We start from the raw sequence: 12692 nt of genomic DNA, 5'->3' as shown, positions 1-12692 counted from the left end.
AAAACCTGCGCCTACTCTACTTCTAAAACGTCTTTAAATGGGAAAAAAATTCAACTGCATTATAATTTTTCTTTTGTCACATTCACCCACTTTGGAAATTCGCTTTTTAAAATGTTTTATTTGTTTATTTATGAGAGAGAGAGAAAGTGGGTGCACAAGGGCCCCCAGCCATTGTAAACAAACTCCAGTCACATGCGCCACAGTGTGCATCCGGCTTACGTGGGATCTGGGGAGTCTAACTTGGGTCCTTTGGCTTTTCAGGCAAGCGCCTTAATGGCTAAGCCATCTCTCCAGCCCAGCATTTTGGAATTTATAAGCTCATAGATTGTCAGAGCTGGAAGGGGCCTTGAAGACAAATGGGTCTACTCTTCCCGCTGGGCACACGAGGCTACTAAGGCCCAGACAGGAGCTGGTTTGCTGAAGTTCACGTACTCAGGGTGGGGTCCGGCCTGCACCTTCTTCCACACCACATTACAAGGCACTCTCAGAACGTCCCCACCCCAAGGGGCTTCCAGGTCCAGGTGTGTGATGGACGGATCTTCCTTGCCTGAATACAGCTCTGAGTGTCACAGAAAGTATAGAATAGCCCACCACTCCTTGAAGATAAAGTGCGCTTTCTCTTTTTTTTTTTTGAAAATTTTTTAAACTTTTAATTTTTATTTATTTGAGAGCAACAGAGAGAGAAAGAGGCAGAGAGAGAAAGAGAATGGGCGCGCCAGGGCCTCCAGCCGCTGCAAACGAACTCCAGCCGCGTGTGCCCCCTTGTGCACCTGGCTAACATGGATCCTGGGGAATCGAGCCTCGAACTGGGGACCTTAGGCTTCACAGGCAAGCGCTTAACCGCTAAGCCATCTCTCCAGCCCCGAAGTGCACTTTCTCTTACACAAACTATAAAGCCCGTGGCCCTGGTGGAAGACTGCGGTGTTGGACAAGCACTGGCCCGTGGTGCTGGAGTGATGTCCTAATGAGTGCCTCTAAGTGAGCACAGCACTCAGTACTCCAACTTGGTCATGCCAAGAAATTAAGACAGTATGAGATGAAAACCACATATTATATGTGCATGTTAGAGGAGCTTGATTTTAAATGTTTTTTATTTTTACGTTCTTGAGGTAGGATCTCGTTCGAGCCCAGGCTGACTTGGAATTCACTGTGCAGTCTCAGGGTGGCCTTGAACTCATGGCAATACCCCCACCTCTTGCCTCCTGAGTGCTGGGATTAAATCCGTGCGCCGTCATGCCTAGCTGGTTTTAAATCTTCAGTTTTCGCACTAGCTAGCTTGCTGTAGGCTGTTGGTCAAGTCATTCAACCTCAGTGTTTTCATGAGCAAAAATGGATCTGTTCCATCCTAAACGAGAGATGATAATATCTGTGTCAGAGAGATATGAGAATTCTATGAAAAAAAAAAAAGTCCGTACCCACCATGGCACAGCGCCTGCCTCTATGTAAATAAGGACAGCAGCTGCCCGCCAAGATCTGTCTCAGCTGCCACGTGGCAGTTGAAATGAAATGGGGGAGACGCTGTTTTCCCGGCGTCCTCTGGCATAGCTCCTTTCAATCTCAGTCTCACTTTCCTCCTCACTCTCAGCTACCCCCCCCCCCCCCCGGCCATCACCCCATCTGACGGGCTGGCGTCTATTAACACCCACGGCGTATCCGGCTCGTCCTGAGCCCTCAGCTAAGAGGTGGTTTGTTGGAGACACCAGGACACTCAGTGACTTGGTTCTGGCCTCACTGTCCTCCCTTTGTGCCCATTTTCAGCCTTGCTCTGACTTGTCACACACATCTCTCTCTCTCCATCTCTCATTCTTAGGCTCAAAAAAAAATAATAATAATAATGCAGAAGTCTACAAGCCTGATGGCTGTGCATGGTGCAACGGAAGACTCCAGCTTGACGAAGCCAGGCCAGCAGCCAGAGGGCAGCGGAGCCCCCCTGGGGCCGCTGGATGGCCCAGAGCCCATGGAGGTGGAGGAGCAGGCTCCAGACCAGCAAGCCGTGTGGAGGAAGGCCCAGGAGTTTTTCCAGACCTGTGACACTGAGGGCAAGGGCTTCATTGCTAGGACAGACATGCAGGTGAGACGGGGTCCCTTGCCTGCACTCCCACTTGGCGTGGAACCCCTTGTCACGGGCAGGGGTTTCTGGGTGGAAGTGATGCCCCTCCAAAACGGAAACACTCACCCTGCAATGGAGAAGCAGCTCTGAAGTTGAGGCAGAAAGATACCAGCTCGTGGTGTGGCGGCCACGCTCGGAGCTGTGCGACATCATTTCTGCCACCGTGTGGTGGGCATGGCCACAGGGTCGGGTGCAGTGATCTGGGCAGAAAGCATTCCCGGGGGCTGTTTTATCTGCCCACCACCCCAAAGCCAGTCCAGGGGAGAGATGACAGCAGTAGGATTTCCATTAAAACCACTGCCCAGCACAGCTCTGCAGACCCCCTAGAAAGGCCCAGAGAAGGAATGGTTTTGGTTCTAGAGAGGCAGCAGTCTCCATCACAGCCCCTTAAATAAACTGTCAACAGTTGAAAGCAGCCAGAGGCGATGTAGAAACAGATTAAGCCCGTGTGTCTCAACGAAATGTCATTTATAAGCCAGGCATGGTGGCACTCATCTGAGACATAAGGATCACGAACTCAAGGCCGTCCAGGGTAACTGAGCAAGCTCCGACTTCAAGAAGACATCAAAATAGGGTTATGGGCCAGGCGTGGTGGCCACACCTTTAATCCCAGCACTCGGGAGGCAGAGGTAGGAGGATCACCATGAGTTCGAGGCCACCCTGAGAATACAGAGTGAATTCCGGGTCAGCCTGGGCTAGAGTGAGACCTTACCTCGAAAAATCAAAATAAATAACTAAATAAAATAAAAAATTTTTAAAAAGATAGGATGATAGGTATAGCTCAGTGTCAGAGCACTTTCATCTGTAAGATTCTGGATTCAACTCCTAGCACTTAGGAATATTTCATTTATGAAGTGACTTTTAAATTTTATATAATTTCATGTTTATCACCAAATAGGACTCTTCCTTTAATTTCTTGTTTTGTTTTTTTTTTTGTCAGCCATTTAAATGTGTAAAAATCATTTTCAGCTCATTGGCTGCGTGGAACTGGGCAGTGGGGCACGTTTAAGGGGTGTTGTTTGTTCCCAGCTTAGTGACTCACACAGTCAGCGTCTACGTCCTTGGGCTCTCACTGAAGTGTCTTGTGGCACAATCGTTGTACAACTAAATGCGAGTGAGTAAAAGGCAGGGTTAGTCAAGTTTCATGAAGCCACGTGGGCCCCCCGCCTCTCTACCCCAGGCTCAGCCGTGAGCACCTCTGGAGGGGGCGTGCCTGTCCCGGCAGCCGGAGAAGGGCTGGTGGGGTCAAGTTTTATTTCTCTTCAGAACACATGGAAGATGAACAGCGATTGTGGCTGTTCACGCCCCTGTATGGGCACTGCGTGGCACAGAGGCCAAAGGCAGCTTTATGACCCAGGTGGCATGAGGCGGCTTGTCCTCCATCGGTCCTGACGGTGCTTAAGCTGTCCCCTCCAGCCTGTGCGTAGCTCACCCGCCTGACTCCCCGGCGTGGTTCTGCTGTGGAAACTCAATCCAGTGTGGGGTGGCTTTGTCCTCTGATGAACTCTATGGGTCTCCTGATTGTCCCGTACAGTGGCTGTTGTTGGGGGTGGCTTCAATGGCATGGTGAACTTGCACTTTTCCTTTAAAAAAAAAAAAAGAATATATATTTATTTACTTCACAGAGAAAGAGGTGGGGAGAGAGAGAGAGAATGGGCACGCCAGGAGCCCCAGCCACTGCAAATGAACTCCAGACGCGTGCGTCCCCTTGTGCATCTGGCTAACGTGGGTCCTGGGGAATCGGACCCGGGTCCTTTGGCTTTGCAGGCAAATGCCTTAACAGCTAAGCCATCCCTCCAGCCCAGTGTGGGTTGTTCTACTTAGCCTAAAGTCATCAAAATGTGTCCATGTGGCAGTAGAACTCCTTTCCCATTGAAGGCTGTGTTTTCCATTGTGGGTCCTACTATGTTTTCCTTAAATACCTGCTGAAAGACATTGGGGTTACTCTGCTTGTCAGCTGTTTGTGAAAGATGTTTCTCTGAATACAGATATCGAGGTATCTGCTCAGACCCCTTTTGATTCTCTTGGATACATACCCAGAGGTGAAATTCTGGGTTCCGTGGCAATTCTGCTTTGCACTATTTTTGAAGGAACGCCACACGATGTGTGACGGTGCAGTGGGGTTTTAAGTGCATCACCTGCCCACCTTCAAGAGAAGCAAGGGCATTTCTGCCAAAGGGCACCTTCAAGTTCCATCCAGCTGCCTTGTTTCATGTTTGTGCCCGGTATGCACGAGTGGCCGTGACTCATCCCATAGAGGGAAATTGTTCAACAGCTGGATAGGAGTGGCTATTGGTAGGTAACAGCCAGGGACATATAGGCCACCCATCCTGGTCCCCTTCCCCACTGCCCCCAGCAAGAAATTGTCTATTCCCAGAGTCTGAGAAACCCTGGCCTGTGCCAAGAGACCAGCCACAGCCCAGGGTCTCGTGGCTCAGTGCAGGGCAGAGCCCCAGATCTCCCAGAATTCTCACTGCAGCTGAGCCATGTGCAGGGAAGGGGAGTGGGGTGCAGGGTGCGTGGGTGTTCTGAGGAGGGAAGGGGCATTTCCTGCCACAAAGGTGGATCTCCTCAGGCTGTGCGAAGCTGTGTTTTCCACAGAGGCTGGGCTTTAACTGCATGAGGCCTGTTAGGGGATCAGTGACCAGGAAGGTCAGTAGTCTGGCTCATAAACAACAAAAGACTTGGGTCGTGCATCGGCTGGGGCCTGAACCCTCAGAACTACAGTGTGGCTGCTCCAGGCCCGGCAAGTCCGGGTGGTGAGCTCCTCTGAGCATCAGTAGCTGGGCTGTGGCCATGAGGCCACATTGCATAATCTCTTCTCTTTCACTATTTTCATTACTTGTTTCTTTTTAAAATTTTATTATTTTATTTGAGAGAGAGAGAGAGAGAGAGGAAGAGAAAGAGGCAGATAGTGAGAATGGGTGTTCCAGGACCTCCAGCCACTGCAAATGAACTCCAGATGCATGTGCCACCTTGTGCATCTGAATTACATGGGTCCTGAGGAATCAAACCTGGGTCCTTTGACTCCACAGACAAACACCTTAACTGCTAAGCCATCCCTCCAGCCCCAATTATTATTTGTTTTTTTAAATTTTTTTGGTTTACTTTTATTTATTTATTTGAGAGTAACAGACAAGAGATAAAGAGGCAGAGAGAGAGAGAGAGAGAGAGAGAGTGAATGGGCGTGCCAGGGCTTCCAGCCACTGCAAACGAACTCCAGACGCGTGCGCCCCCTTGTGCATCTGGCTAACGTGGGTCCTGGGGAATCGAGCCTCAAACAGGGTCCTTAGGCTTCACAGGCAAGTGCTTAACCGCTAAGCCATTTATCCAACCCTTACTGTTTTGTTTTTTTTTAATGTACCTATTGAGGATGCAGACCTGAGCCTAGCTAGTCAGGGGCGCCATTGCCCAGGTTGGACCGTGACAGTTCTGTCAGCGGCAGTGATGGTGGGTGGATGTGGGGAGGCAGGGCTGGTTAGGAGATTAGAGAAGGAACACGCTGGAAAACTGCTGCCCTGCGCATTCAGCCTGGATGGGAAATGGGTTCCTCACCCCAGACCTCGTCCTCTCTGGCACCTGTGATGTCACAGGCCTGTGACACAGTGGAGTCAGTAACCATGTCCTCTTCTGTTCAACTTTGCTAAAAATATAGACCACACCAGGGACCGGAGCACAGTGAACTGACCTCACATGGCTCCGTGGGCCCTGAGGAGAGAGATAGAGAGACAAAAGGTGATTATAGTTATTGGGACCAAAAGACCTTCCCAAGCAGCACCAACAAAAAGAGGAGGAAGGGGCTGGAGAGGTTGCTTAGTGCTTGCCTGCGAAGCCTAAGAACTCCTGTTTGAATCTCCAGATCCCACGGAAGCCAGACACACAGTGATGCAAGCATGCAATGTTGCCCATGTGCACAAGGGGGCGCACACATCTGGAGTTTGCAGCAGCTAAAGGCCCTGGCATGCCCATATTCTCTCTTTCTCTCTTCTTGCCTCTTTTTCTCTCTCTCTCTCAAAGAAATAATAATAATAAAGTAAAAAATAAAGAGAAGGAATAACGTGGTAGAATGTAGTTCGCAGTACAGGATGGCAAGCTGGAGTAGTAACAAAGGCCTGGCTGTAAAACTTGCTTCTTTGGGGCTGGAGAGATGGCTTAGCAGTTAAGCGCTTGCCTGTGAAGCCTAAGGACCCCGGTTCGAGGCTCGGTTCCCCAGGTCCCACGTTAGCCAGATGCACAAGGGGGCGCACGCATCTGGAGTTCGTTTGCAGAGGCTGGAAGCCCTGGCACGCCCATTCTCTCTCTCTCCCTCTATCTGTCTTTCTCTCTGTGTCTGTCACTCTCAAATAAATAAATTTAAAAAAAATAAAAAAATAAAATAAATAAAAAAAAACTTGCTTCTTTGTTGTTCTCTGAGGAAAGAAGGATGAAACTGGCTGGCGGAACAGACAAGAGAGATCGGGATTTGGCAACACAGAGAAACTTGTGTTAGGAGCACTGAAATGGGATAGGAAGAGCCTACTGCCTTGGTGCACACTAGCAAGAGATAAGGCTGTGTGTGTGTGTGTGTGTGTGTGTGTGTGTGTGTGTGTGTGTGCATGTATGTGGGGGCAAAAGGTAGGTTGAAGATCACACTGATTTTGGAGTGTCCATTCTGCTCCTTTCTTGCTCTAGCAAGGTGTGAACTATCAGAGATTTTCCAGCTCCGTCAACCTGAGGCTCAGGGTGGCGAAAGGAAAAGGCTCGTCGGAAACAAAGGACTGGCATCTGTCTGCGATCAGAGCCGGGGAGGTTTTTAACCTTCTTTCTGGGGAATGAATGACCTTTGCTTCCAGCTCGTAAGATCCACTCCATCTCCCCTGCATTCTCTTGCAGCCGCTCCGAGACGGTTGGTTTACGAACTGTTCGTAAGCCAGACAGGCGGCTGTCCGCCGAGCAGACAGGCTTCTAGAGACTTTGCACACGCTCTCCCTCGCCTTCCTTTCATGAAAAGCCCATTCACACTTAATTCATTGCTTGCCCACCAGCCTCGTTTCCCACTTAGTAATGTGTCCTTGACGCCCCTAATGCACGGCCCTGCCAAATTCTGCTTTGCGGCTAATGAGCCAGGAAGCTGAGAGCCAAGTGATCTCTCTCCAGTTGTGACTGGGCTGTCACACCTGCTGGCTGTTTGGACTGCTCAGATGGATGTCCTGTCCAGCCTTCCACTGTGCTAACTGTCCCCAGCCACCTGTCACCGCCACAGGAGCATTGTGTACAGCTGCCCTTTGGGTTACCAAGAGGTAATGAAGTCCCCTGGGGTCCTCACTTGGAGACAGGTCGTTAGGGCCCTAGGGGACTCTTGCCTTGGCCCGGGGCCATTGCGTGACAGGCAGATGCCAGAGGAAAGTGCCAACAGCTCAGCCCTGGTGCGCCTCATGCTGTCAGTGGGTCCACGCTGTCACCCCCAAAAGCCCGCTCCAGTGGTCCACCTTCCGTGGTCTCTAAGCTCCCAAAAACGTATTCCCAGCTGGGAACCAAATGCTTAAACAGGCGGGAGACGCTTCATATTTAAATCAGGAAAAGGAGATGGGATATGGTCATGGTGCAGGTCACTCAGTGTGGGCCCAGTATCCCCAGAGCTAAGCACCACAGTGGGTCTATAGCTACTTACAGTGTAAAACCCATGGAAAAATACCAGGAGCCAAAAACAGCCCCAGATGCAGACAGCCTTGTGACCCCCAGATGCAGACAGCCTTGTGACCCCCAGATGCAGACAGGCATGACCACAAACTCCGCCTAATGTACTATAGATAACCCTGTCAGGATGCTTCCGAGAAGAAAAAAAAAAAAAGAGGATCCCCACCGACTCCAAGTCTACTAATAAGTAACCAGTAACCAGTGCTGGGACTGAAATCATGCTTCTGCTTCTGTAAACCTGCTTCTGCTCTCCCTAACTCTATAAAAAGAGACCCTTCCCCTTGCCCGGCGCACTCAGCCTCTCGAAGGACTGGAGTGCCCGCAGGCGCCTGTGTAAACAATAAAGCTGCCTCTTGCCTTTGCATCCAGTGGCTCGGTCTTGGTTCTTGGGCGCGGGTCTCCCACCACGGAAGATTCCCCCTCCCCCGGGAATCTTACAGCTGGGGGCTCGCCCGGGATTGGGGACCCCCGCCCAACCCAATTACTGCCCACCGGGAGGTAAGCATTTAATTTGGTGCACCATTCTGTCTGTCTACGTCTAGTTCCGTTTTTTGCGCTGCGTTAGAAAATCGGCTCGGATCCGTGTCGTTCTGTATCTGGGCGGCTTGAGAAGGAGCTGACGGGCTCGGACTTCTCCCCCGCCACCCTGGAGGACGCTTCAGGGAATTTGGGAGCCCGATTTTTCGGAGCTCAACAAGTATCCGAGGGATACGTTAGTCTGTTGGGTGGACAAATGGTCTCCCCGTCTGAATCTGCATTTTCAGTCTGTTACTGAAGCCGCGCTGCGCGTCTCTGTGCCGGCTGTCTCTCTGTTGTCTTAGTCCTTGGTGTTTGTTTAGTGTTGTCTCTTGACAAAATGGGTCAAAAAAAAAAAATGGTGACCCCCCCTGAGTTTAACCCTAGATCATTGAAAAGACGTTCGAAATATTGCTTCCAACCAGTCAGTAGATGTCAAAAAGAAAAAAATGGCAAACTTTCTGTTCCATGGAATGGCCCACCTTTAATGTGGGCTGGCCAAGGGATGGGACCTTTAACCTCTCTACTATTTTACAGGTGAAAGCAAAGGTGTTCGATCACGGTCCACATGGACAACCAGACCAAGTCCCCTATATAGTCACCTGGGAGTGTCTAGCAGTTGGCCCACCGCTATGGGTCGCCCCTTTTATCCCCCCCCCAACCTGCCCCGCCACTGCCTCTCCCTGCCCCTACTTCCTCCTCTTGTTGTCCGGTTGATACCAAGAAGCAGCCCCTGAAACCGGTACTTCCCCCGGACCTCAATACCCCCCCCCTTATAGATCTCCTCTCGGAAGGACCCCCTACCTATGGATCCCAAACCCAGGCACCAGCCGCGCCGCCGCGCCCCCCCCCCCTTGCACTCCCTTCCCCAGTGGCTGGACGCCTACGGAGCCACCGAGAGCAGCCACCACAGGGGGAGACTTCACAAGCCTTTCCCTTGAGGCTCTTCTCAGGACAGAAGAAAAGCAGAGTCTTTCTGGAAGCCAGAAAGAATGTTCCAGGCGATAACGGGAGACCCACCCAGATACTAGATGAGATTGATGATGCTTTTCCTTTGACCCGCCCCGACTGGGACCACACCTCAGCAGACGGTAGGGGACACCTACGCCTTTATCGCCAGTTGCTCATAGCGGGCCTCCGTGGTGCTGGGCGCCACCCTACTAATTTGGCCAAGGTAAAGCAAGTAATACAAAAACCAGATAAATCCCCTGCTGCCTTTCTAGAGAGAATTAAGGAAGCAGAGAGGATTTTTAATAAATGAGAGACAGCAGAAAAGAGAGAGGACCACCTACACAGGGAGGCAGAGAATAGAGAAGACAAGCATAAAAAAAGAAACAAAAACAAAAGAAAAATGCTAGGAAACACACGAGAAGCAGAGAATTGAGCCGCCTCTTGGCCACTATAGTACAGAACAATGATAGGACTAATAGGTTGGGAGACCAAAGGAGACCCAGACCCAGAGTGGACCGGGGACTATCGCCCTGACCAAAACCTTAGGGAAGTTAACAAAAGGGTGGAAGATATCCACCCCACTGTGCCTAATCCTTATAACCTGCTGAGTTCTTTACCTCCCTCTCATCAGTGGTATTCAATCTTGAATTTAAAGGATGCTTTTTTCTGCCTGAGACTGGCTTCCCAGAGTCAGCCACTGTTTGCATTCGAATGGAAGGACCCTGACTGTGGAATCTCAGGGCAATTAACATGGACAAGACTTCCCCAGGGATTTAAAAACAGTCCCACCCTCTTTGATGAAGCCTTACACCGGGACCTGGCTGACTTTCGAGTCCAGCACCCATCTTTAATTCTGCTCCAATATGTGGATGACCTCCTGCTTGCGGCCTCCTCATATCAGGACTGTCATACAGGTACCGGGGCCCTGCTTGAGACTCTGGGACGCTTGGGCTATAGAGCTTCTGCTAAGAAGGCCCAAATCTGTCAACAAGAGGTCACCTACTTGGGATATAAATTAAGAAATGGCCAACGCTGGTTAACACCGGCCCGCATAGACACTGTAGCTCACATTCCTGTCCCCCAGAACCATAGACAACTCAGAGAGTTCTTGGGGACCGCTGGGTTCTGTTGCCTATGGATACCAGGGTTTGCTGAAATGGCAGCCCCTCTTTACCCCTTGACTAAACAAGGAACCCCCTTCAATTGGACTAAGCCACAGCAAGAGGCTTTTGACAAAATTAAACACTCTCTCCTCTCTCCTCCGGCTTTGGGCTTGCCTGACATCACCAAGCCCTTCGAGCTATTCATAGATGAAAGACAGGGGTTTGCGAAGGGAGTGCTAACTCAGCAGCTTGGACCATGGAGGCGCCCGGTTGCATATCTCTCAAAAAAGTTAGATCCAGTGGCCTCAGGCTGGCCACCATGTCTAAAAATAATCGCTGCAGTTGCAGTCTTGACCAAGGATGCAAGTAAACTAACCCTGGGGCAACCTCTGACTGTGCTAACGCCACATGCCATTGAGTCTATCGTGAGACAGCCCCCAGATCGCTGGCTGTCTAATATACGTATGACTCGTTACCAATCCTTGCTTCTCGACAAAGACCGTGTGCAATTTGGTCCGGTAGTGGCCCTAAACCCGGCCACCCTGTTGCCCCTCCCTGAGGGGCCAGAGACCCATAACTGCCAGCAGATTCTTGCAGAGGTACACGGAACCAGAAAGGATCTCACTGACCAGCCGCTGCAGGATGCAGATTTCACCTGGTACACGGACGGTAGCAGCTTCCTACTGAATGGTGAGAGACGAGCCGGGGCCGCAGTGACCACCAGAGACCAGGTAGTCTGGGCTAGCGCCCTGCCCGGAGGGACCTCAGCACAAAAAGCGGAACTCATTGCCTTGACTCAAGCCCTCCAGCAGGCTAAAGGTAAAAAACTCAATGTGTACACTGATAGCCGGTATGCATTCGCCACCGCCCACATACATGGGGAAATTTACAAAAGAAGGGGCCTGCTGACTTCAGAGGGAAATCAAAAATAAGACTGAGATATTGGCCCTCCTCAAGGCTCTGTACCTACCCCAGAAGCTCAGCATTATACACTGTCCAGGTCATCAGAAAGGAAACAGCCCCGAGGCCATAGGGAACAGGTTCGCTGATAAAGCCACCCGTGAGGCAGCTCTGGGACCCCAACTCTTGATTCTGATGGCCACTGAGGAGGGGACTCCTAAAGCAGCATCTCCAACTCCGGGATGGGAATACACGAATGAGGACTTGGACTTGATTCAGAAACTGGGGGCATCATATGATGCTGCCCACGGCAAATGGACTTACCTAGAAAAGACTATTGTACCTCAAAAGATTACAGCCCTCCTCATTAAGCAACTTCACAGGCTAACCCACATGAGTGCTCAAAAGATAAATACTCTACTAGAACAAAAGGAAACAGGACATCTTTTTCTAAACAAAGGTTCAATCCTAAAAGAAGTTGCAAACACTTGCAAAGTGTGTGCTCAGGTAAATGCTGGACGAGCCCAGATGGCCCTTGGGTCTCGCCTGAGGGGACACCAACCCGGGGCTTGTTGGGAGCTCGACTTCACTGAGGTAAAACCGGGTATGTATGGTTACAAATATCTCCTAGTTTTTGTAGACACTTTTTCAGGATGGGTAGAAGCATTTCCCACCAAGCATGAAACCGCCAGAGTGGTAACCAAGAAATTGCTAGATGATATCTTTCCTCAGTATGGAATGCCACAGGCACTCGGGTCAGACAATGGGCCTGCCTTTGTCTCCCAGGTAAGTCAGTCAGTGGCCAAGACACTGGGGATCAATTGGAAGTTACATTGTGCATACAGACCCCAGAGTTCAGGTCAGGTAGAAAGGATAAATAAAACAATTAAAGAGGCTTTATCTAAATTAACGCTTGCAACTGGCTCAAAGGATTGGGTACAACTCCTACCCCTGACCCTTTACAAGGCCCGAAACACCCCAGGCCCTCATGGCCTAACCCCCTTTGAAATCCTCTATGGCAGTCCCCTGCCAGCTGTCACTTTCATGCTTACAGAAATTTCTAATTTTACTGATACCCCCACCCTACAGGCTCACTTGAAGGCCCTACAGTTGGTACACCAGGAAGTTTGGAAACCTCTAGCAGCTGCCTATAAAGAGGCAACTAATAAACCGCTAATCCCCCATTCATTCCAGATAGGGGACTCAGTTTGGGTCCGTCGACATCAGACCAAGAATCTGAAACCTCGCTGGAAAGGACCTTACACCGTGCTCCTGACAACTCCCACGGCCTTAAAAGTAGACGGAATCGCCACTTGGATCCACGCCTCCCACGTCAAGGCTGCCCTGACAGAGTACCCAGACAGCACACCACCAAACCTCGCACCATGGAAAGCACATCGCACTCCAAATCCCCTAAAGATAAGACTCTCTCGATC

General features: G+C 50.6%; 1 protein-coding gene and 1 long non-coding RNA gene across 2 annotated transcripts in view; both read left to right on the top strand.

The window, feature by feature from the left end:
* The first annotated feature begins 1855 nt into the window (after positions 1–1855).
* Positions 1856–12692, top strand: part of Cracr2a (calcium release activated channel regulator 2A) — an 86145-nt gene continuing 75308 nt past the window's right edge. Inside the window, exon 1 of the mRNA XM_045139799.1 lies at positions 1856–2071. Within this exon, the coding sequence (XP_044995734.1) occupies positions 1856–2071 (216 nt within the window). The remainder of the gene's footprint in view (positions 2072–12692) is intronic.
* On the top strand, positions 8102–12498 carry LOC123456456. Its single transcript, XR_006634553.1, has 2 exons — positions 8102–8284; positions 12451–12498. It is a non-coding gene; the product is annotated as an uncharacterized LOC123456456 (long non-coding RNA).

Source organism: Jaculus jaculus, chromosome 23, assembly GCF_020740685.1.
Source record: "Jaculus jaculus isolate mJacJac1 chromosome 23, mJacJac1.mat.Y.cur, whole genome shotgun sequence".
NCBI lineage: Eukaryota > Metazoa > Chordata > Mammalia > Rodentia > Dipodidae > Jaculus > Jaculus jaculus.
Note: the sequence above shows the minus strand (reverse complement) of the source record. Positions and strands in the feature narration are given on the sequence as shown.